Source organism: Belonocnema kinseyi, chromosome 1 (genome assembly GCF_010883055.1).
Source record: "Belonocnema kinseyi isolate 2016_QV_RU_SX_M_011 chromosome 1, B_treatae_v1, whole genome shotgun sequence".
Lineage (NCBI taxonomy): Eukaryota > Metazoa > Arthropoda > Insecta > Hymenoptera > Cynipidae > Belonocnema > Belonocnema kinseyi.
In genome coordinates, this window is record NC_046657.1 from 28,144,216 (window position 1) to 28,169,298 (window position 25,083).

The 25,083-nt window shown below is 21.4% G+C and overlaps 1 protein-coding gene across 1 annotated transcript in view; it reads left to right on the plus strand.

Moving 5' to 3' along the window:
• Positions 1 to 16,510, plus strand: part of LOC117177236 (zinc finger MYND domain-containing protein 10) — a 22,796-nt gene extending 6,286 nt beyond the window's left edge. Inside the window, exons 4-8 of the mRNA XM_033367812.1 lie at positions 2,437 to 2,639; positions 10,589 to 10,758; positions 11,037 to 11,174; positions 11,472 to 11,704; positions 16,435 to 16,510. Of these exons, the coding sequence (XP_033223703.1) occupies positions 2,437 to 2,639; positions 10,589 to 10,758; positions 11,037 to 11,174; positions 11,472 to 11,704; positions 16,435 to 16,510 (820 nt within the window). The remainder of the gene's footprint in view (positions 1 to 2,436; positions 2,640 to 10,588; positions 10,759 to 11,036; positions 11,175 to 11,471; positions 11,705 to 16,434) is intronic.
• The last annotated feature ends 8,573 nt before the right edge of the window (positions 16,511 to 25,083 follow it).

The following is a 25,083-nucleotide window of genomic DNA, read 5'->3' on the forward strand; positions in this document are numbered from 1 at the left end:
ATTTTCAGTGAAGTTCCTAGCAAAATGCAGTATCTAAACGTACTTTATTGTACTCTAATAAATCTTCCAAAGTTTCAGCTCGACATTTTATTTACAAAAAAAAGTTCTTAGGTTCAAAAAAACATTCAGTGAACCGAAAAAGTGAGGTCGGTAATATAGGTATTTAGCTGTGTCACATGCCCTTAATAATTTTTTTATTTTTATTATTATGTAATAATTAACAGATTCTTACTTTTTCGACACTTTCTAAAATCTAAACTCTCTTTTTCAAGAAATATAAAAGCCATGTAATAGTTCAAAATTCCTACTTTTTCGACACTTTTTACAAACTTTATTCCACATGAATTGAGATATTTAGTTGAAAATTGTAAAAAAGTTGAGTAAAAAAACACTGACGAACTGAGAGCGGCGGCAAAATTTTATTTTCAAAATTCCTTGATTTTTCTTATACTTATTTCTCATTTTCCATGACAAATAATATTTAAAGACAACAATTTTTATTTGTAACAAGAATTGAATCAAGATTAACAAGATTGGAATTTTTAGCGGAAAAGCTTAATTTTCAAATTTCCCTGTGTTTAGCCTGATCAATTTTTCTTTTCTCTTTCGTTTAACATTCAAAGGCCAGCATTTTAATCTTTTTATTTTTTCATTTTTAATTTATGTTTTTTATTTTTCTTTAGATTTTGAATTAAATTTTTGAAAATTAAAATTTACTTATTCGAATTAAAAATAATTTTTTAATTAATGTTTTTCAACTAAAAAGGATCAGTTTTAAACCCAAAATGGAAAATTTTAATTATCAGTAAGAATAATTAATTTTTATCTAAAATGACGAATTTTCAACCAAAATAAAGAATCATAAAAAAATAAAATAATAATCAAATAAATAGAATTAAAATAATTTAAATTTTAAACAAAATAGTTCAATTTTCAACCAAATAGTTGAATTTTCAGCTAAAAAAAAGAATCAACCAAAAATAAAAATTTTCAACAAAATACACTGACATCCAACTGAATAGAGTTAAATTCTCAACCAACGAATCGAATTTTTAACTAAATACTTGCATTTTCAACGAAAAAGATGAATTAAAAAAAAACTTGAATTTTTAACTAAAATGATGAATCTTTAACTGGAATAGATAAATTTTTAAGTTTGAAAAATTAATTTTTAAGCAAAAAGAAAATGCTAATTTTTTACCAAAATAGTTTTATTTTTAACTTAAAAAAAAGAGCTTTCATCCAAATGTTTAAATTTTCGACCAAAAAAGATGTTTTTTAAAACAAAATAGTAGAATAAACTAAATTTTCAACAAAATACATTTTCAGAAATAAAATTAATTAAAAAAACAAACAATTTTCAACATATAAGGTACGGAATCTTTAATAAAAAAATATTTTTAACAAATTCGTTCAGCTTTTAACTAAGAAGTTGAATTTTCAACCAAAACAAATGAAGTTTTGAAATGAAAATAAAATGTTGAGTGCTTAAACTCTCAATGGAGAAATATTTCAGTTTAATTTTTCCAGACTAAAATATGATTTTTTTAAAATAAAAATTAATTTTTTACGAGAATATTCGTATTTTTAACCCAGAAAGATAAATTCTTAATAAAACAGTTCAATTTCCGACAAAAAGATTTGTTTTTAACAAAATAGTTCAATTTTTAACTAAACTGGTAAATTTTTAAAGTACAAAGATGAATTTTCAACCAAAGAAATGAATTCTTTACTAAAATTTAAAACTTAAATTTTCAAGCAGAAAAAAACGAATTCTGAACGAAATAATATATTAACTTTTAAAAAATGATTAATCTCCAATAAAAAAATTAGTTTTCAACAAAGTTCTCGAACTTTCAACTAAGCAGTTGAATTCTCAACGGTGAAAAATTTCAGTTTAATTTAAAAACACAAAAACATTAATTTTCAATGAAAATTTTTTAAATTGTTGCAATTTCACCCCAAAAAGAGGATTTTATCGGTAAAGTAGGAATCGGGTAATTATTACATGGCCTTAAAAGTTAAAGTGACAAATGTTTTATGTGACAGGATTTCTTCCTTACCGACACTTTATTTATTTCTTAACTTATTTTCACAAAAAGCGCCTGATCGAGTTGAAAATTTGGGATAATGAATAAGATGGACTAGGAAATGTGGGTCTGGTCCTGAATTTTAATAACTATGAAAAAAGCAAATAAAAATATTTACTAAAATATCTTTTTTATAATTATTAAAATTTAGGGCCAGAATCACCTTTCTTAGCGCTTCTTAATTATTATCCCAAATTTTCAACTCGATATGGTGTTTCGTTTGAAAATAAGTCATGAAATAAAAATAATGTCGGTAAGGTAGGAATCTGGTCACGTGACCCACTCATCACATGGCCTCAAACTAAAAAAATCTATTTTTGAAATTACAACTAATTTTTTGTACAAGCTCCTGCTTGGGAGAATTATTTCAAAAGAAAGAAGAATTGGAATTCGATATAGGAATAAAATGCATCTCCATTCTGCGCTATTTGGCAGAATTTGCAGATAACCTCCCGCTTTGTGCATTATCAAGACTTCTTTGCACTCACGATGTTCCGTATTTATTGTGCCAACTTTTAGAATTGAAACCTTGGTATAAAGACATTGACGGTATAAACATTTTATCAAAATAAAAATAATTAATTTAAGGACATTACCCGATTACCGATTCCTACTTTATCGACATTTTTCGAATTGACGTACGGAGTTAAAAAATTGGAAAGGTAGGAAAAAGGCTCTGGAAGTTTTTTAAATCTTTTGATATTTCTTGGAATCTTCTAAAGTACCCAAAAATAATAGTTTAATTTAGCTCCCGAAAGATGAATTTTTAAACAAGAAGATTAATTTTCAAATGAAAAGATTAATTTTTAAATCAAAAAGATGAGTTTTGAACTAAAGGAGACAAATTTTCATAAAATAGTTGAATTTTTAACTAAACACGATCAGGTTTCATCCAAAAATGCAATGGATGAATTTCCAGACAAAAAATTAATTTTTCGCTAAAGAAGAACTATTATCGATCAAAATTTTGAATTTACAACTAATGATGATTTTTCAACTAAAATATAAGACTTTCAAACAAAAAAAATATATCATTTTTAATATAAGATTTGAACCCTCAACCAAGTTTTTTTATTTTCAAAGAAAAGGATGAATTTTCATCTAAAAAATATAAATATTTGACATATTTGGATTTTCAACCAAAAAGATGAAATTGCAAACAAAAAAATTTTTTTTAACAAAATACATTAATTTTCATCTAAAAGAAGCAAATTTGTATATAATAGTTGAATTTTTAACTAAAATGATCAATTTTCAACCAAAATTGCAATAGATAAAATTTGAGAAACAAAAATAATTTTTCGCTAAAAGAAAATGTCAACCACAGTGTTAAATTCTCAACTAAAATGATGAATCTTGAACTGGAATATAAGACTTTCAATCAACAACAAAAAATCATTGTTAACAAAAGATTCGAACTTTCAACCAAATACTTGTATTTTAAAACAAAAAGACGAATTTTCAACTACAATATATATTTAACTGGAATAGTTGGATTTTCAACCAAAAAGATTAATTTTCAACCAAACAAAATTTTTTTTCAACAAAATACATGAATTTTCATCTAAAAGAAGCAAATTTTTATATAAACTGTGTGGAAAAAGCCCCGCTGAGACCTCTTTGTATGAGGACCCCCGGCGGGGGCTCGCATGGATGTTCCACGCGTGGAAATTCTACGAGGGCTCCCGTCGAGGGCCCATCTCGGATGTCCTCACGAAGCAAGGATTAAAATTTCAAAGTCCAAAAGACGTATAGTTTTTTGACACCAGAAATTTTAAGTTTTGATGAGTTCAGACTTACAAACAATTAATTTCTGTCAAAAATTGGAATGCACTTTTTTTAAATTCGAAATCTCACAATATGGATGTTTCATAGGGGCCCCCGCAGGGGTACCAGCTTAGTTGCCCTCAAGAATCAACGATTAAAATTTTAAAGTCCAAAGGACGTATATTTTTTTGACACAAGAAATTTTAAGGTTTCATGAGTTCGGACTTACAAATCATGATTTTTTGTCAAAAATTGAATGACAATTTTCTGAAATTCGAATAAAAAAATGAATTATCCGCTAAAAAAACAAATTTCGAACCAAAGTGTTGAATTTTCAACTAAAATGATGAATCTTCAACTGGAGTATAAGAATTTCAGTCAATTAAAAAAAATAATTTTTAACGAAAGATCCGAACTTTCAACCAGGTAGTTGTATTTTTAAACAAAAAGATCAATTTTCAACTAAAAAAATATATATATTAACCAAAAAGATAAATTTTTAAAGAAAAAATTTGTTTTTAACAAAATACTTGAATTTTGAACTAAAAGAGGCAAATTTGTATAAAATAGTCAAATTTTCAACTAAAACGACCGATTTTTAACCAAAATTGCAATCGATAAGATTTCGGAAACAAAAATAATTTTTCGCTAAAAAAAAAGCAAATTTTGAACCAAAATGTTGAATTTTTAACTAAAATTATAAATCTTCAACTGGAATATTAAACTTTCAAACAACAAAATAATTTTTAACTAAAAAATTCGAACTGTCAACCAATTAGTTTTATTTTTAAACAAAAATACGAATTTTCAACTAAGAAATAGAAGTATTTTACTGGAATATTTAGATTTCCAACCAAAAAGATGAATTTGCATACAAAATGTTGTTTTTTTTTTTCAATAAAATATATGCATTTTCAACCAAAAGAAGCAAATTTTTATATAATAGTCGAATTATTAACTACAAAATATCAGTTTTCAACCAAAAAAGCAATAAATAAATCTTCAGATGAAAAAATTTATTTTCCGCTAAAAAAACAAAACAAATTTTCAACCAAAGTATTGAATTTTCAAATAAAATGACGAATCTTCAACTAGAATCTAAGACTTTCAATAAAAAAAAAAAATTATTTGTAACAAAAGATTCGAACTTTCGAATAAATAGTTGTATTTTCAAACAAAACGATGAATTTTTAACTAAAAGCGGCAAATTTTATAAAATAGTCAGATTTTCATTTTAAAATATCCGTTTTTAACCAAAAATGCAGTAGATAAATATTTGGATAAAAAATTAATTTTCCGGTAAAAAAGAACAAATTATCAATATAAAAAGTTGAATTTTCAAACTAGAATATAAGACTTTCAAACAAAACAAATCAAAATTGTTAACAAAAGGTTAGAACATTGAAACAAGTAGCTTTATTATCAAAACAAACAGACGAATTTTAAATTAAGAAATATAAATATTTAACTGGAATATTAGGGTGTTCAACCAAAAAGATTAATTTGTAAACAAAAAAATGTTTTTTTTCAACAAAATACATGAATTTTACACTAAAGGAGGCAAAATTTTATAAAACAGTCGAATTTTTAACAAAAAAATATAAGTTTTCAACCAAAAATTCAATATTTAAGTTTTCAACAAAAAAGATTTTAATTTTAAACAAAAAATAGTTGTATTTAAAGCAAACTGTTGAATTTTCACAGAAAAATATTAATTTCCAATCAAATAGTTAAATTTTCATTTAAAATGCTAAATGATTAACTGGGGTGGATTAATTTTAAACAAAAACATACATTTTTAACAAAGACGATTAATTTTGTACAAAAAATACAAATTTTCAACAAAATAAATTAATTTTCAACCAAAAACATACAGTGTTTTTATTATTCATGTTGGGTTCTTGACAAGAGAAATTAATTAACAATTTTAGATTATATTAATTATATATATATTTTTTTTTTATATTAATTAGATAATATTAATAATTTTAGATAATTTTCAATTAAAATTTAAAAAGATCAATTTTCCACCCAAGAGAATATTTTCTATCAAAAAAGACGAATTTTCAATTAAAAAATCGTTTATTAACCAAAAATTGAATAATTAAATTTGTATTACAAACATTAATGTTCAACCAGAGAGATGGATTTTCAACTAAAACGTTCAATCTTCAACTGAAACACTTTAATTTTTATTTTAAAAAATCAACGAATTGAATTTTCTAGCAAGACTATTAATTTTTAGCAAAAAAGATTTTGAGTTCAAAAATTTTAAAAAACAATTATTAGAATTATAGTTTTAAAAATATTAAAAAATAGCTACATTTTAAAATGTATAAATAAATTTTCCACTAAAACGATGAATCGTTAAATGGAATCTGAAATAAGTGAATTTTGAACGAACAGATCAATTTTTAGCAAAGAATTGAATAGTTAATTTTTAATTTAAAAAATTGTCTTTCAACCAAGTTGATGAATTCTCACCTAAAATAATGAATTTTTAACTGAAATAGTTGAATTTTCGAACTAAATTTGTAACTAAAATAGTTGAGTTTTTAAATGAGAAGATTAATTTTGTACAAACAAAAAAAATATTCTTCAAGAAACACAGTAATTTTAAACTGAACAAAAAAATTTTAACCAGAGACGAATTTCCAACTAAAATGGATGAATATTCCATTGCAATCATTTTCAAACAACAACAAAAAAAGAATTTTAAAAAATAGTTACCTTCTCAAACAGAGTAATGAATTTTCATAGAAAATTATAAATTTTTAACTGGAGTAGTTGAATTTGAATCCAAAAATATTAAATTTCTATGCAAATGATGAACCTTCAACTGGAATAACTTAATTTTCATCCGAAAACAAATTAATTTTTAAAAAAATATTTACATTTTCAAACTAAACAAAAATAATCAACAAAAAATGGAATATTTCAATCTTCAGTTTAAAAAAGTAATTTTCCGCCAATAACAAAAATACAAATTTTTATTCAAAGTGTTGAATTTCTAACAAAAGACTTCCAACAAAGCAATTTTTATTTTCAACCAGAATGATGAATTTTCGACTGAATAGATAAATTTTTAACTGAAATAGTTAAATTTTCAACAAAAAAGATTAATTTTCTACACAAAAAAACGATTGTTTAATAAAATACGTGAATTTACAGCCAAATAGTTGAATTTTCAACTAAAAAAGATCAATTTTTAACCAACAATGGAATAGTTAAATTCTCAGTTAAAAAAATATATTTTTTTAAACAACTATGATGAATTTTCAACTAAAATAATGAATTTTGTAACTGAAATAGTTAAATTTTCCACCAAAAAGATTAATTTTCCCTACAAAAAAAACAATTTTTAACTAAATATATTAATTCTGAGCTAAACAATTGATTTTCCAACTAAAAGCGACAAATTTTCAACAAAATAGTTTAGTTTTGAAATAAAAAAAACACAACACATTTTTTAATTAAAAATGGAATAACTAAATTTTCATTTAAAAAAATTATTTTTCAATCAAGCTGATAAATTTTTACTAAAATTATCATGATTGAACAGAAATATTTGAATTTTAAATAAAATAGATGAATTTTCTACCCAGAAGATTGATTTCTATCATAAAAGACGAATTTTTAACAAAATTCCTAAATTTCTAACTAAAGAAGATAAATATGCAACCAAAAGTTGAATAGTTATATTTACATCTGAAAAAGTTAATTTTTAAACAAAGAGATTAATTTTTAATTAAAATCATTGAATTTTTAATTAGACATCAAGTAATTGCATATTTCTGAAAATTTAACTATTCCACTTTTGTTTTAAAAGTGATATTTTTTAGTTCAAAATTCGACTATTTTATTAAAAGTTAGCATTTTTTAGTTTAAAATCCAAGTATTCCAGTTAAATATTAATTATGGTAATTGAAAATTCGACACTTTTGGTGGAAATTCATCTTCTTGGTTCAAAATAAAACTACATGGTTGAAGATTACATTTTTTAATTAAAAATTCACCATTTTGGTCGAAAATTTATCGATTCCAGTTAAAGATTCATCATTTTAGTTGAATTTTTTTTTGCGAAAAATTAATCTTTTGATCTTAAAATTGAACTATTCCGTTTTTCGTTGATAACTGATCTTGTTTCATTCAAAATTCAACTATTGGGTTGAAAATGGATCTTTTTAAATTTAAAATTCAACTATTTGATTCAGATATTTTTTTTTTAAATCGTCTTTTCAAATAAAATTAATCCTTTTAGATACACATTCATCTTTTTGATTTAAAAGTCTTGTATTCCATTTAAATATTCCTTGCTTTAGTTAGAAATACATCACTTTGGTTAAAAAAAAAATTTTGTTGATAAAATAATTTTTTTTTATCTGAAAATTGAACTATTTTCGTTAAAAATGTGTCTCAATCTTTCTGTTTGAAAATTAATCTTTTTATTTAAAAATTCATCTTTTGGCAATAAAATTCAAGTATTCCAGTTAAATATTTATCATTTTAGTTGAAAAGTTGTCTTTTTTGTTGAAAATTTTAGGATTCCAGTTAAAGATACATAATTTTAGTTAAAAATTCAAAATTGCTTGAGAATTTGTTTTCTTTTTCTCTCGAAAAATTACTTTTTTTATCTGAAAATTTAACTATTGCATTTTTGGTTGAAAACTTATATTTTTTAGTAGAAAATTCTAATATTTTATGGAAATTTAACTCTTATAGTCGAAAATTCATTTATTTTGTGAAAAAATCATTTTTTTTGTTTAAAAAATTATCTTTCTATTTAAAAATTAGTCCTCTTGTTTCAATATTCATCTTTTGGAAATAAAATTCAAGTATTACAGTTAAATATTTATCATTTTAGTTGAAAATTCATATTTTTGTTTAAAATAAATGTACTGGGTTGAAAATTCGAATCTTTTTTTAAAAATAATTTTTTTTATACAAATTTATATATTGCAGTTGAATATACATAATTTTAGTTAAAAATTCAAAACTGATTGAGAATTTTTTTTTTTTTCTCTCGAAAAATTACTTTTTTAATCTGAAAATTTAACTATTGCATTTTTGGTTGAAAACTTATATTTTTTAGTAAAAGATTCTAATATTTTCTGAACATTTGCTTCTTTTCAGTTGAAAATTCATGTATTTTGTTGCAAAATTGTCTTTTTTGTTTGTAAATTAATATTTTTATTTGAAAATTAATCCTTTTGTATGTAAAATTCAAGTATTCTAGTTAAATATTTATAATTTTAGTTGAAAATTTATTTTTTGGCTTGCAAATAAAAGTACTGGGTTGAAATTTCGAATCTTTTGTTAAAAATTAATTTTGTTGGTTACAAATTCATATATTCCAGTTAAAGATAATTCATTTTGGTTAAAAATTTTAAACTGTTTGAAAAATTTTTTTTTTCTCTCGACAAATTATTTTTTTTAACTGAAAATTTAACTATTGCATTTTTGTTTGAAAACGGATCTTTTTTAGTCGAAAATTCTAATATTTTATGATAATTTGACTCTTTTAGTTGAAAATTCGTGTATTTTGTTGCAAAATTATCTTTTCTGTTTGAATATTGATACTTTTATTTAAAAAATAATCATCTTGTATACAAATTCATCTTTTGAATGTAAAATCCAAATATCCCAGTTAAATATTCATAATTTTAGTTTAAAATTCATCTTTTTGTTAAAAAATAAAAGCGCTGGGTAGAAAGTTAGAATCTTTTGTTAAAAATTAAATTTTTTATTTACTAATTCATATATTCCAGTTGAATATACATCATTTTAGTTAAAAATTTAAAAGTGGTTGACAATTTTTTTTCTCGAAAAATTATTTTTTTGTTGCAAAATTATGTTTTTTATTTGAATATTAATATTTTGATTTGGAAATTAATCCTATTGTTTGAAAATTCATCTTTTGTATGTAAAATTCAAGTATTCCAGTTAAATATTTATAATTTTAGTTCAAAATTCATCTTTTGGTTTGAAAATCAAAGTACTGCGTTGAAATTTCGAATCTTTTGTTAAAAGTTAATTTTTTTGGTTACAAATTCATATATTTCAATTAAAGATTCATCGTTTTAGTTGAAAATTCAACACTTATTTGAAAATTTCATTTTTTTATTTTTACGGACAATTACTTTTTCACCTGAATATTGCATTTTTTGTTGAAGATTGATCTTTTTTAGTTTAAAATTCAACTATTTTATGATTTTTTTTTTTAGTTGCAAATTCATGTATATTGTTGAAAAATCATCCTTCTTGGTGGAAACTTAATCTTCAGCTGAAATTTTAATTAGTACATTTTTAGTTGAGAATTAATCTTGTTTAGTTTAAAATTGATTTTTTTTAAATTGGAAATACAACTATATGGTTGATAATTCATTTATTTTGTTAAAAAATCTTTTTTTTTGTGAAAAATCAATCTTTTAAGTTGAAACTTCAATTATTATAGTTAAAGATTCATTTTAAGTGAAAATTAATTCATTTGTGTTCAAAATTAAAAAAAGAATTTAACTTTTTTTTGGAAAATGATTAATTTTTAAACTATTATTAGAATTATTATTTTTGAAGTATTTAGTTGTACTCAAAATGGAACTAATTCCAATTGAATATTTCATCATCTTACCTGAAAATTCATTTTTTTGGCAGAAAAATGTCGATAAGGTAGGAATCGGATAAATATTACATGGCCTCGAATAAAAAAATCTGTATTTAATAATTTTCAACAGGACAAAAGATGGTTTACGATGGAAAATGGAAGAAAGTAAGCCCGCAAGAAGAAGATAAAATTTCGAGAATTGAGGGCCAAGTTTGGTTCGGTTTGAGAGAAATTCTTTTAAATCACAGATGTGCTCCTTATTATGAAATCACAGAATTCAGGCAATCTCAATTATTAAAGGTAAGTTTTTAAAATAATTTAATTTTCAATCTAAGGCTATGTAATACTTACCCGATTTCTACTTTACCGACATTTTTGGAATTACAAATTAATTTTATTTTTTTATTTTTCCCAACATTTAGAACTGTACAAAAGTTCTTTAGTGTTTTTCACTTAAGTTTCCCAAATTTGTACTCCCTATCTCAATTCGAAAAATGTCGGTAAAGTAGGAACTGAATATGTAATACATGGCCTTAAAAGTTAAAAACCATTTTATTAATAACCGAAATAAAAATTAGTTGCAGAAATATATGCACGAACATGTGCTCGATCAAATTTCTCCTCTCGTAGATTTGCGAAGATGGTTGAGTTATTTAAATGTCAGCTCGCAAAATTCGACTACACAACGATCAATAAATGTAGAAATGATTCCTCAAGTAAGATCATTTTTTAAACATAAGTTTAGTTTTTCATAAATAAACAAAAAAAAATAAAAATTGTATTAGGGCCATGTAATATTTACACGATTCCTACTTTACCGACATTTTTTTAAAACAACTCACGTCCAAACGAATTAAGACATCAAGTTGACAATTTTAGAAAATAATTAAAAGACACTAAGGAACGATTTTATGGTCCTAAAAATTCTGGGAATGCCAAAAAATGTCGAGAAAAAAATGTCGGTAAGGTAGTAATCGGATAAGTATTACATGGCCCTTATCTTTTTATCTTAGATCAGAATTTCCATAATGGAAAAACACGACAAAAAGTGGAAAAGGTTGGCAAAGAATCAATCGAAAGCTCTATTTACCAGAAATATAGAAGATATAAAAGCCACGGCGCAAATATTGAGCGAATCCTACAATATTGAAAAATTGGAAATTATCGATCGAAAAAAATGTTTTCTCTGCAAAGAGGGTTCTACGCAACGATGCTCTAAATGCAAAGAGGCCTGGTATTGTGGAAGGTAATTTTTATAATAATTTTTTTATTTCTTAAGGTCATGTACTACTTACTTATTTCCTACCTTACCGACATTTTTTGTAACTTATTTTAGAAATGAGATATCGAATTAAAAACTTGGAAATGAAATGGGTCTTTCAAACATTAAAAAAAATAATAATAATTTACAGAAATTTTTTTAAAAATCTAAAGATTTTAAAAATATTTTTGTTGTAATTCCAAAAATTCAAGACAATCCAAAACTTTTTTAGTATTTTTTACTTAATTTAACAAATTTTTAACTCGATATCACAATTCGCGGGAACGTAATTTTATGCGTAATTTAAAAAAAAATTTTATTTAAATTTTAAAAATTTTCTACAATTGCAATTCTACAATTTTGCAATTGCAAATGTCCGAATTTCCAATTTTTAATTCCGGATTTTTGTAAGGAGGCCTTATAAATTGAACATCTTAAAAAAGGCCGGTAAGATTTTGGGACCAAATTTTTTGAATTGAGTGTTGAAAATAAAATATTTTTAGATTGTAACATTAGAAATTAATTTACTTTATATATAAATTGTTAAAGATTGGTTATTTAAAAATTAAATCTTTTTATTTTTAATTTATATAAAATTTAAACTAAAAGTGTTTTGAGTTTAAATCCTATAAAATCGAATAATTGCTCAAAAAAATCTTTAAAAAATTCCATCATTAAAAATTGACAACATTTGATTTGTAATAAAAAAATGTTGAACCACGCTAAAAACGTTTAATTTTATTTTTTATATAAAAGAATGAAACTGGATAATTTGAAATTAATTATTTTCCAAATAAAAAAATTTAAATTTAAAAATTTATAAAACATCAAATAAATTTAAATCGTTCAAATTTTCATTATTTCAAAATAAAAATATATTTAAACCTACCAAAAAAAGATAATTTTCATTCAAAAATTTCATTGTTAGAAAAAAATTAATTAATTAAAAAAAAGCTTATTTTTCAATTAAAATTATGGATCTTCAAGCCAACAAATTAATTCTTGACACAGGAGTTAAACTTTCAATGAAGTAATTAGATTTTCATTCCAAAAAGATAAATTCTGAACAAACAAGAAATTATAAATAATAAATTTTTAGTTAAAAAAATTTAGTATAAAAAAACGGGAGTTTAAAAATAAATAATTAGATACAGTAATATAGAGCTACTTTAAAAAAAAGGAAAAATCACTGTTATTAAAGTTTTTAAATTAAAGACACTGTCGCCAAAAATTTGAATTACATAAAATTAAAAACTTCCAGATTAAAATTCAAAGATACGACAATTTCCAATTTAAAACTTTTTTTAACTGAAAATTTCCAGAACCGAATAATTTAAAAATAAATATTTCACGATTAAATAATTTCAAAATTGAGATTTTACCATTTTCAATCAAAAGCGTCCAAAGTTTAAAAATTTATTACTAAAATTTTTAAAATACGCAATTATTTAAAATTGAATAATCTTCACCACTTTTAAATTGGAAATTTTTCGAATTAAGTAATTTCTAATTAAATAATTTTAGATTAAATATTTTCAAATAGGACGATTTCCAAATGAACAATTTTATATTAAAATTTTGAAAATGGGACAATTTCAAAATGAATAACTTTAGAATAAAAATGAAAAAAAAAACAGGAAATTAATTTAAATTTTATAATTTCTAATTGATAATTTCAAATTAAAATGTTAATCTAGAACAATTTTCAATTTTTAAAGCTTTTGAATTGAAAATATCCAGAATTCAATAATTTCAAATTAAATAATTGAAAAAATTTAAAAAATCCAAAATTTTGTCCAAAATTGAAAAACATTCAATTAAAATTTAAAATTACAATTTTAATTCAAACAATTTTATATTATTATTTTTAAAGTAGGAAAGTAATTTAAATTTGATGATATCTAACTGAAAATGCCAAAAATTTGAATAATGTTAAATAGAAAATAACCATAACGGTAAAATTGCAGATTAAATTTGTCAACATTGAATAATTTCGAAATTGAGGTTTCACAATTTCTAAATAAACGCGTTCAAAGTTGAAAATCTTGATATTAAAAATTTTAAAATAGGACAATTTCATATTGAATAATTTTGACCGCTTTTAGATTGAAAATTTCAAGAATTTAATAATTTCGAATTAAACAATTTAATATTAAAATTTGTTAATACGACAATTTTCAATTTGGAACGACTTTAAACTGAAAATATCCATAATTCAATAATTTCAAATTAAATATTTCAAAATAAACTAATTTCGAAATTAATATTTTACAATTTTTAATTAAGCGTCCAAAATTGAAAAATTTTCCAATTTAAATGTAAAAAATAGGACAATTTTTAATTTTTAATCAAAAGCGGTCCAACTTGAAATATTTCAGATTACAGTTTAAAAAATAGGGCAAATTCGAGTTGAATAATTTCTGACGCGTCGAAATTTAAAATGTCCAAAATTTAATAATTTAATATAAAAATGTAAAAAAGGACATTTTTAAAATTGAAGGAATAATTTTAAAATTTAGATTTTACAATTTTTAATCATTCAAATTGAATAATTGTAGATTGAAGTTTTGAAAATAGGATAAATACAAAACAATTAACTTTAAATTAAAATCTTGAAAATATGCAGGAAAGTATTAAATATTGTATAATTTCTAATTAAAAGCGCTAAAGTTTAAACAATTTAAAATATGACAATTTCAAATTGAAAATGACAAGAATTAAATTATTTCAAACAAATTCAATAATTTTAGATTACAATTTTAAAAATAGGAAAGAAATTAAAATTTTAAAAGTTTTGACTAAGTGCATTAAAATTTAAATAATTTAAAACTTTCAGATTAATATTTTAAAACAGGACCATTTTCAATTTAGGAGATTCAATCGAAATTGGCCGGAAAATTAATAATTTTGGAATTAGGTTTTGAAAATAGGAAAGCAAGTTAAATTTTATTATTTTTCATTGAACGCGCTAAAATTTTAATAACTTAGAATTGGAACGGTTTTTAATTGATAATATTCATAATTGCACAATTTCCAATTAAATATTTCAAAATTGAATACTTTCGAAGTTGAGATTTTATCATTTTTAGCGTTTAAAGTTGAAAAAGTTCAGATTAAGGCCTTTAAATTGAATTTTTTATGAATTAAATAATTCGAAATTAAATATTTTAAAAATTGATATTTTACAAATTTTTCTTAAAAGCATCCAAACTTGAAAAATTTCATATTACAGTTTAAAAAATAAGGAAAATTCAAATTAAATCATTTTTAACGCGTTGAAATTGAAAATGTCCAGAATTAAATAATTTTAGATTAAAATGGAAAAAATAGGGCAATTTCAAAATTAAATTGATAATTTAAAAATTGAAATTTTACCATTTTTAATCATTCAAATTGAATAATTTTAGAAGGAAGTTTTTAAAATAGGATAATTTAAAAATAAATAACTTTAGATTAAAATCTTGAAAATAGAAAAGTATTAAAAATTTTATAATTTCTAACTGAAAGCGCTAAAATTTAAATAATTTTAAAAATATGATAATTTCGAATTTAGTCAATTTTAATGCTTTCAAATTGAAAATGAAAAAATTTGGAGCGCTTTCAAATTGAAATGACTAAGAATTGAATAATTTCACATTTTTATTCAAATGCGTCCATAATTGAAAAATTTCAGATTAAAATTCGAAAAATAGGATAATTTCAAAATAAATAATTTCATATTAAAATCCTGAAAATAGGAAAATAAATAATTTTGGAATTACGATTTGAAAATAGGAAAGCAAGTTAAATTTTACTATTTCTGTTTGAACGCACTAAAATTTGAATAACTTAAAATTAAAAACTTTCATATTACAATTTTTAAATGATAAAATTTCCAATTTAACAATTTGGAACGCTTTTTAATGGAAAATATTCATAATTGAATAATTTAAAATTAAATATTTCAAAATGGTATACTTTCACAGTAGAGATTTTATCATTTTTATCGTTTAAATTTGAAAAATTTTAAATTTAAACAATAGGACAATATCATAATTGAGATTTTAACATTTTTAATCATTCAAATTGAATAATTTTGGATTAAAATTTTTAAAATGGCAACATTTCAAAACAAATAATTTCAGTTTAAAAATTCTGAAAATAGGAAAATGAATATTTTTGGAATAAAATTTTGAAACTAGAAAAGTGACTTACTATTTATCACTTCTAACTGAAAGCGCTCAAATCTAAACATTTAAAATTGTAAGCTTTCAGATTAAAATTTAAAAAGAGGTCTATTTAAAATTAAAAGACTTTGGAATGCTTTTAAATAAAAATATCAAGAATTGAATAAATTCAAATTACATATTTAAAAATGGAGGATTTTATCATTTTTAATCAAAAGCGTCAAAAATTGAATAATTCAAAATTTAATTAAGAAAAACACCGTTATTTTCAAATTGAATAATATTTAACGCTCTTAAATTGCAAATGTAAGAATTAAATAATTTCAAACAAATTCAATAATAATTTGAGATTAAAATTAAAAAATAGACAAATTTCAAAATGAATAATTTTAGATTACAACATTTTGAAAATAAGAAAGTAATTTAAATTTTATAATAGTTTAAAATTTCTTAATTCTAAACTGAAAAATCCGAAAAAAAATTTTTAAGTAGGATTTCGTACAAGTATTACATTGCCCTAAATTAGAATCTGAATTTCTTTTATTTCAGAGAATGCCAAGTGAAAGATTGGCAGAACCACAAGGACTTCTGCGCCCAGATTCTCAAATTTAAAGAAACAGATTAGAATTTCTGCTTACAAAAAGAGAATAATTGTAATATTAATAATAAAAAAAATGCAGAAATTGACGTAGAATATTTTATTAGGTACCTAATGAAGTGTTTTTTTTGACGTACTCCACTAATTTTAAACAAAATTAGAATTATTTCTCAAATTTTGAAAACCATTTTGTAAAAATTAAATTCATTTAATGTAGAATATAGCTTTAAAGATTTGGGAAATTCGTTAATTTTTGACCAATAATTTGAAGACGTAATTTAAAAAAAAAACTTGAAACAAGATAGTTTGAAATAAACAAATTTTAATTTAAAATATTTATTAAACGTTATATACATTTAAATCAGTAAAATTTTGATCATTCCTAAATTTAAAATATTTAAATCGAAGATTTTTTTTTAAAGCGAATTTTAAAATACAAAAATATAATTTTTTCACCAAACCAAATTTGACTTTCAATCAAGTAATTAAATTTTTATTACCAAAAAGGATAAAGTTTTTAATTTAACCAAACAAGATTTAAATTTCTAACCAAAAAAGTTGAATTTTCAAGGAAAAGAAAGAATTTTTAATAAGATACTTAAATTTTCAACTATAATCGATACATTTTCAAAGAAAAATTAAATATTAAAATTTAAATAATTTTAAAATCAAATGATTTCCAATGGGAAGAACTTGAAAATGCACGATTTTTAAATAAAAGCGTTTAAAGTTGAATAATTTTACCATTTTTAAAACTTTAAAAAAAATTTTAAACTTTTAGATTAAAAAAGGAAATATTTTTTAATGCTTTTAAATTGAAAATATCCAGAGCTGCAAAATGTCAAATTAAATAATTTCGAAATTGAGATTTCACAATTTTTAAATAAACGGACAAAAATAGGATAATTTTAAATTCAATAATTTTGACCGCTTTTAAATTGAAAATTTATAGAATTTAATAATTGCAAATGAAATAATTTTAGATTAAATTTTTAAATACGGCAATTTAAATCGTCTTTAAATTTAAATTATCATGAATTGAATAATTTCAAATTAAATATATATATATAAAAAAATGATATTTTACTATTTTTTCTTAAACGCGTTCAAAATTGAAAAATTTCAGATTAAAGTTTTGAAAATAGGACAATTTCAAAATAAATAATTTTAGATTAAAATCTTGAAGACAGGAAAATGAATTATTTTTGGATGAAAATGTTTAAATAATTTTAAAAATATGAAAATTTCAAATTAAATCATTTTTAACGGATACAAATTGAAAATTTAATAATTACAAAGAAATTCAATAATTTTATATGACAATTTTGAAACTAGCAAAGTAATTTGTATCGCTTTTAAATTGTAATGACCCAGAATTGAATAATGTGATATTTTTAATCAAAACCCTCAAAAATTGAAAAATTCCAGATTAAAATTTAAAAAATAGGATAATTTCAAATTGAATGATTTTTAACGAGTCGAAATAGAAAATGCCCAGAAATAAATAATTTTAGAGCAAAATTTAAAAAATAGAACAATTTTAAAATTGAGATTTCACCATGTTTAATCATTTAAATTCAATAATTTTAGAATAAAATTTGGAAAAACAGGGCAATTTCCAAATAAATAATTTCAGATTAAAAATTAAAATAAAAAAAGTAATTTAAATTTTAACATTTCTAACTAAAAGTGCTAAAGTTTTAAATAAATTTAAATAAGATTAATTTCTGTCAAAAAAGTCGAATTTTCAACTTGAAAAAATAGAAATTTTCAACCAGATTTGAATTTTTCATCAAAAAAAATCTTGATATTAAAATTTAACAAATAGGACAATTTTAAATTGAATGATTTTGACCGCTTTTAGATTGAAAATTTCAAGAATTTAATAATTTCGAATGAAATAATTTAAGATTTAAATTATTTTTTAACTGTACAATTTTCAATTTGGAACGATTTAAAATTGAAAATATCCAGAATTCAATAATTTCAAATTAAATATTTCAAAATAGACTAATTTCGAAATTAATATTTTACCATTTTAAATCAAGCGTCCAAAATGGTAAAATTTACAATTAAAATTTTAGAAATTGGACAATTTTAAATTTAGATTATCTGAAATTGAATAATGTCCAATTTAATATTTAAAAATTAAGAATTTAACCTTTTTAATTAAAAGCGTTCAAATTTGAAATATTTCAGATTACAGTTTAAAAATAGGGCAAATTCGAGTTGAATATTAAAATGTAAAAAAAGGGACAATTTCAAAACTGAATAATAATTTTTTATAATTTAAATTGAATAATTTTAGATTAAGATTTTGAAAATAGAAAAATGAATAATTTTGGATTAAAATTTTGAAAGAAGGAAAGTGATATATATTTTATCATTTCTTACTGAAATCGTTAAAATTTGAATTACTTAAAATTGAAAACTTTCAGATAAAAATTTTTAATTAGGAATTTTTTTAATTTAATAATTTCGAATAAATTCAATAATTTTAGATTACAATTTTGAAAATAGTAATGTAATGTAAATTTTGCAATTTCTCAGCGCTAAAATTGGAATAATTTAAAATTGAAAACTTTTATATTAAAATAGCATAAAATCAAATTGAATAATTTTGACAGCTTTTAAATTGAAAATTCCCAATCAAATAATTTTAGATTAAAATTTTGAAAGCAAGAACGTAATTAAAAAATGTTAATTTCAAGCGTTACAATTTGAATGATTTAAAATTGAAAACATTCAGATTAAATCGAAACTTTAATAATTAATTTAAAACTAATTATTCAAAAGTTTAAAAGAGGACAATTTCCAATTTGGAACGCTTTTAAATCGCAAATGTCCATAATTTAATAGATTCGAAATTAATATTTTACAATTTTTAATCAAGTGTCCAAAAATGAAAGTTTTCAGATTAAAATGTAAAAAATGGGACAATTTTAAATTGAATAATCCTGAATGCTGAAGTACGATTTTGAAAATAGGAATGTATTAAAAATTTATTATAAAAATTTTATTATTGAAAGCGCTTAAATTCAAATAACTAAAAACTTTCAGATTAAAATTTGGAAATGGGACAATTTCCAATTTGAAACGCTTTTAAATTGGAAATATTCATAATTGAATAATTACAAAACTAAGATTTTATATTTTTTAGTCAAACGCGTCCAAAATTGAAAAATTCCATATTCAAATTTACAAAAAGTAGGAAATTTTCAAAATTGAATGAATAGTTTTAAGATGGAGATTTGAACATTTTTTAATCATTCAAACTGAATAATTTTAGATAAAAATGTTGAAAGTGGGAAAATTTCAAAATTAATAATTTCAGAGTAAAAATTAAAAAAAAAAGGAAAATAATTAATTTTATATTAAAATGTTAAAAATAGGAAAGTAGACATTTTTTTTATCATTTCTAAATTAAAATTGAAAAATAGGGAAATTGCAAAATGAATAATTTTAGATTATAATTTAGAAAGCAGGAGAGTAATTTAACTTTGACAATAATTCAAAATTAATTAATTCCGATTTGAAAAATCCGAAAAAAATATCCACTATGAATTGATCCATTTTCTCAAATTTCGAAAACCGTTTTGTAAAAATTAAATTAAATTCATTTAATGAAGAATACAGCTTTTAAATTGAGAGAAAATTAAATAAAAGCTTGACACAGGATAGTTTTAAATAAAAACATATTAAAAAAAGATTAGTTTCTGAAAAAAGACGAATTTTCAACTAAAGAAAAGCGTTCGAAATTGGAAAATTTTAAATAGAATAATTTTAGACTAAAATTTGGAAAATAGTAAAGTTATTAAAATTTTATAATTTCTGAGCGATAAAATTTAAATAATTTAAAAGTGAGAACTTTGAGAATAAAATAGGGCGATTTTCAAATTAACAATTTTGAACCCTTTTAAATTTTAAATTTCAAATATCCTCAATTTAATAATTTCGAAATTGAGATTTTGAAATCAGTAATCAAAAGCGTTCAAAGTTGGAAAATTTTGCAGTGAAATTGAAATAATAGGACAATTTCAAAATGAATAATTTTGACCCTTTTTAAATTGAAAATATTCAGAATTGAATAATTTTAGAATAAAGTTTTGAAAAAAGATAAGTAATTTAAATTTATAGGCTGAAATAAATAAATTTAAAAAAATTATAACTTATAATTAAAAGCGATACAATTTAACTAATTTAAAGCATTCAGATCAATGTTTAAAATAGGACAATTTCCAAATTAGAACGCTTTTAAATTAAAATTATCAAGAATTGAATAATTAATAATATTTAAAAATTAAATATAACCAATTAAAATATAATTAAAATTTAATTTATTAATTAAATTAATTTAAAATTATTATATTATTTATTAATTTTATTTATTATTATTAATTAAAATAATTAATGATTTAATAATTTCGAAGTTAAGATTTTTAATCAAAAGGGTCAAAAACTGAAAATTTCAAAACTAAAAATGAAGGCAATTTCAAATTGAACCATTTTTTACACCTTTATATAAAAAATTTTCAGATTTGGAAAATTTCAGATTTGGAAAATTTCAGATTAAAATTTTAATAATAGGAAAGTAATTTAAATTTTATCATTTCTAAATAAAATCACTAAACTTTGTATAATTTAATATTGAAAATTTTCAGATTAAAATGTTTGAAATTGGATAATTTTCGAATTAATAATGTGGAACGTTTTTTAATTAAAAACATTTAGAATTACGTAATTTCAAATCAAATATTTCAAAATTGAATAATTTCGAAGTTGAGATTTTATAATTTTAAATGAAGAGGCCAAAATGAAAAAATTCCATATTAAAATTGTAAAAATATGACAATTTCAAAATTAAAAGAATAATTTAAAAATTGACACTTTACCATTTTTAATCATTCAAATTTAATAATTTTAGATCAAAAATTTGGAAAATTTTCAGAGAAAACTGAAAAATAGGAAAATGAATAATTTTGTATTTAAATGTTGAAAATAGGAAAGCATTTTTTTTATCAGTTCTACTTGAAAGCGCTTACATTAAAAAAAAAATTATGATTGAAAACTTTCAGATTAAAATTTAAAAATTGAATAATTTTGAAAATGAGATGTTATAATTTTCAATTAAAAGCGTCATAAATGAAAAAATTCTAAAATGAAATTAAAAAATGTCTAGAATTTAATAATTTTAAACAAATTCAATATTTTTATATCACAATTTTGAAAATAGAAAAGTAATTTAAGTCTGATCATTTCTGAGTGCGCTAAAATTTGAATAATTTAAAGCTTTCAGATTAATGTTTTTAAAGTGGACAAACTCCAATGTGGAAAGCTTTTAAATTGAAATTATCCAGAATTGAATAATTGCAAAATTTTAATCAAAAGCGTCCGAAATTGAAAAAATCCAGATTAAAATTTAACACATAGGCTAATTTCAAAATTATTTCGAACGATTTTAAATTTAAAATGTCCAGAATTGAACAATTTTAGATTGAAATTTGGAAAGTTTCAAAATAATTAATTTCAGATTGAAATTTTTATAATAGGAAAGTAATTCAAATGTTATCATTTCTAACTAAAAGCGCTAAAATTCGAATGACTTAACACTGAAAACTTTTAGATTAAAATTTTGAAATAGGAGAGTTACCAAATTAACAATTTGGAACGTTTTTGAATTAAAAACATTCAGAATTCAATAATTTCAAATTAAATATTTCAAAATAGAATAATTTCAAAGTTGAGATTTTATAATTTTAAAAGAAGAGGCCAAAATTGGAAAATAGTATAATTTCAGAATAAATAATTTCAGATTTAAAATTTTAAAATAGGAAAATGAGTAATTTGGGATTGAAATTTTTAAAATAGAAAAATAATTTATATTTGATCATTTTCAACTGAAAGTGAAAATATTCAAATATTTGAAAACTAGTAGATTAAAATTTGAAAGTAGGACAATTTCTAAAAGAACCACTTGGAATACTTTTTAAATGAAAATTTCTAGAATTCAACAAGTTCAAAATAAATATATCAAAACTTAGGATTTTATCATTTTTTTATCAAAAACGCCCAAAATTGGAACATTGCAGATTAAAATTTAAAAAAGAGGCCATTTTTAAACTGAACCATATTGATCGCTTTTAAATTGACAACACCCCCAGAAATGAATAATTTCAAACAAATTCAATTGTTTTAAACTAAAATGCAAACAAAAAAAAAGAAGTAAAATTGCAAAATGAATCATTTTAGATTTTAATTCTGAAAGCATGTAATTAACTTAAATTTTACAATAATTAAAAATTAATTAATTCCGAACTGAAAAATCAGAAGAAAATAATTATAAAGTAGGATTCGGGCCTTAATTAAAACCCAAATTTATTTTATTTAATAATCTTAATCATAATAATAAATTTTACATAATAAATATATTTTTGATCAAATAGTTACAGTTTCAACTCGAATAATTAAGTTTTGAGTTGAAAAAAAATCCATTTTCAACAAAATAACTAATTTTTCAATCAAAATAATGAAACTTGAAACAAAAAAAATCAATTCTTAACAAGAGAGTTTGACTTTAAATCAAGTAAAAAAGATTTATGTTTTGAATGAAAAATAGTGATATAAAAAAGTGGAATTTTTTAACTAAGAATAATTTTTTAGCAAAGAAAAAAAATTTGAACAATTTTATACTAAAATTATGAAAAAAAATTAATTTAAGTTTTATAATTTCTAACTGAAAGCGTATACAATTTGAATAATTTAAAACTTTCAAACTAAAACAGGAAATTTTCTAATTTAACAATTTGGAACGGTTTTAAATTGAAAATATCCAGAACTGAATAATTTCAAATTAAAATTTAACAATTTCAATTTAAATAATGTTGACAGCTTTAAACTGCAAATTTCCAGAATTGAATAATTTTATATTAAAATTTTTAAATAGGATAATTTACAATCTGGAACGCCTGATTAGTTAAAAATTTAAAAAATTGATATTTCACCATTTTTACTCAAACGCATTCAAAATTGAAAAATTTCAAATTAAAGTTTTAAAAAGAGGGAAAATTCAAATTTAATGATTTTTAACGCTTTTAAATTGAAAGTGACCAGAATTGGATAATTTTAGATTAAAATGTTAAAAATAGGACAATTTGAACATTCAATGAATAATTTTTTAATTGAGATTTTATCATTTTTAATCGCTCAAATTTTATACTTTTAGCTTAAAATTTTGGATACAAATTTTAAAAACAGGAAAGTAATTTGGAACGCTTTTAAATTGAAATTAGCCAGAATTAAATAATTTCAGGTTTTTAATCAAAAGCGTACAAAATTTAAAATTTAAATAATAGGACAATTTTAAATAGAATAATTTTAGAGTAAAATTTAAAGAACAGAAAATTTTCAAAATTGAATTTTTACCATTTATAATCATTCAAATTGAATAATTCTAGATTAAGATTGGGAAATCAGGACAATTTCAAACTAAATAATTCTGGATTAAAATTTTTTCAGTGAAAAATGTAGTTTAAATTTAATCATTTTTAACTGAATGTGCTCAAATTTAAATAATTTGAAAAATATTACAATCTAAAAGAAATTCAATAATTTTAGATGACAATTTTGAAAATAGGAAAGTAATTTTGAGCGCTTTTAAATTGAAATTACCCAGGATTAAATAATTTCCGGTTTTTAATCAAAAGCATACAAAATTTAAAAAATCGGACAATTTCAAATTGAATAATTTTAGAGTAAAATTTAAAGAACAGAATAATTTCGAAATTGAATTTTTACAATTTTTAATCACTCAAATTGAATAATTTCAGATTAAAATTTTTGAAAATAAACAACTCTGGATTAAAATTTTTTAAATTAAAAATGCAATCTAAATTTTATCATTTCTTACTAAAAGCGCTAAAATTTAAATAATTTTAACTTGCAAACTTTCAGATTAAATTTTTTAAGTAGGACAATTTCTCATTTAATAACTTGGAACGCTTTTTTAATTTAAAATAACCAGAATGCCATCATTTTTAAATTGTATGATAATTAAAAATTAATTTTGCAATTGACACAGTTAAATACCTATATTACCGACCTCACTTTTTCAGTTCACTGAATGTTTTTTTAAACCTAAGAACTTTTTTTATAAATAAAATATCGAGCTGAAACTTTGGAAAATGTATTAGAGTACAATAAAGTACGTTTAGGTACTGCATTTTGGTAGGAACTTCACTGAAAATTATTTTATCTTTTTTCTGAACCTCGACATTTTTTGAACGTTCCAACTTTTTTTATACATAAAATATCGGTCTCAAACTTTGAGAAATGCAAGAGCCGAAAGAAAACTACGTTTAAGTACAAAGCTTAATAATAAAAGATGTAAAAAAATATATTTCAACAATCAATTCCAATGGGATCAGTCGGTAACGTTGTACACGAAAATACGAAACCTGGCGGCCACTCGACGAGGCTCTAGAGAGTTCGTATTTTCGTGCACAACGTTACCGGCTGATGCCGTTGGAATTGATTATTGAAATATATTTTTTTACATCTTTTATTATTAAGCTTTGTACTTAAACGTAGTTTTCTTTCGGCTC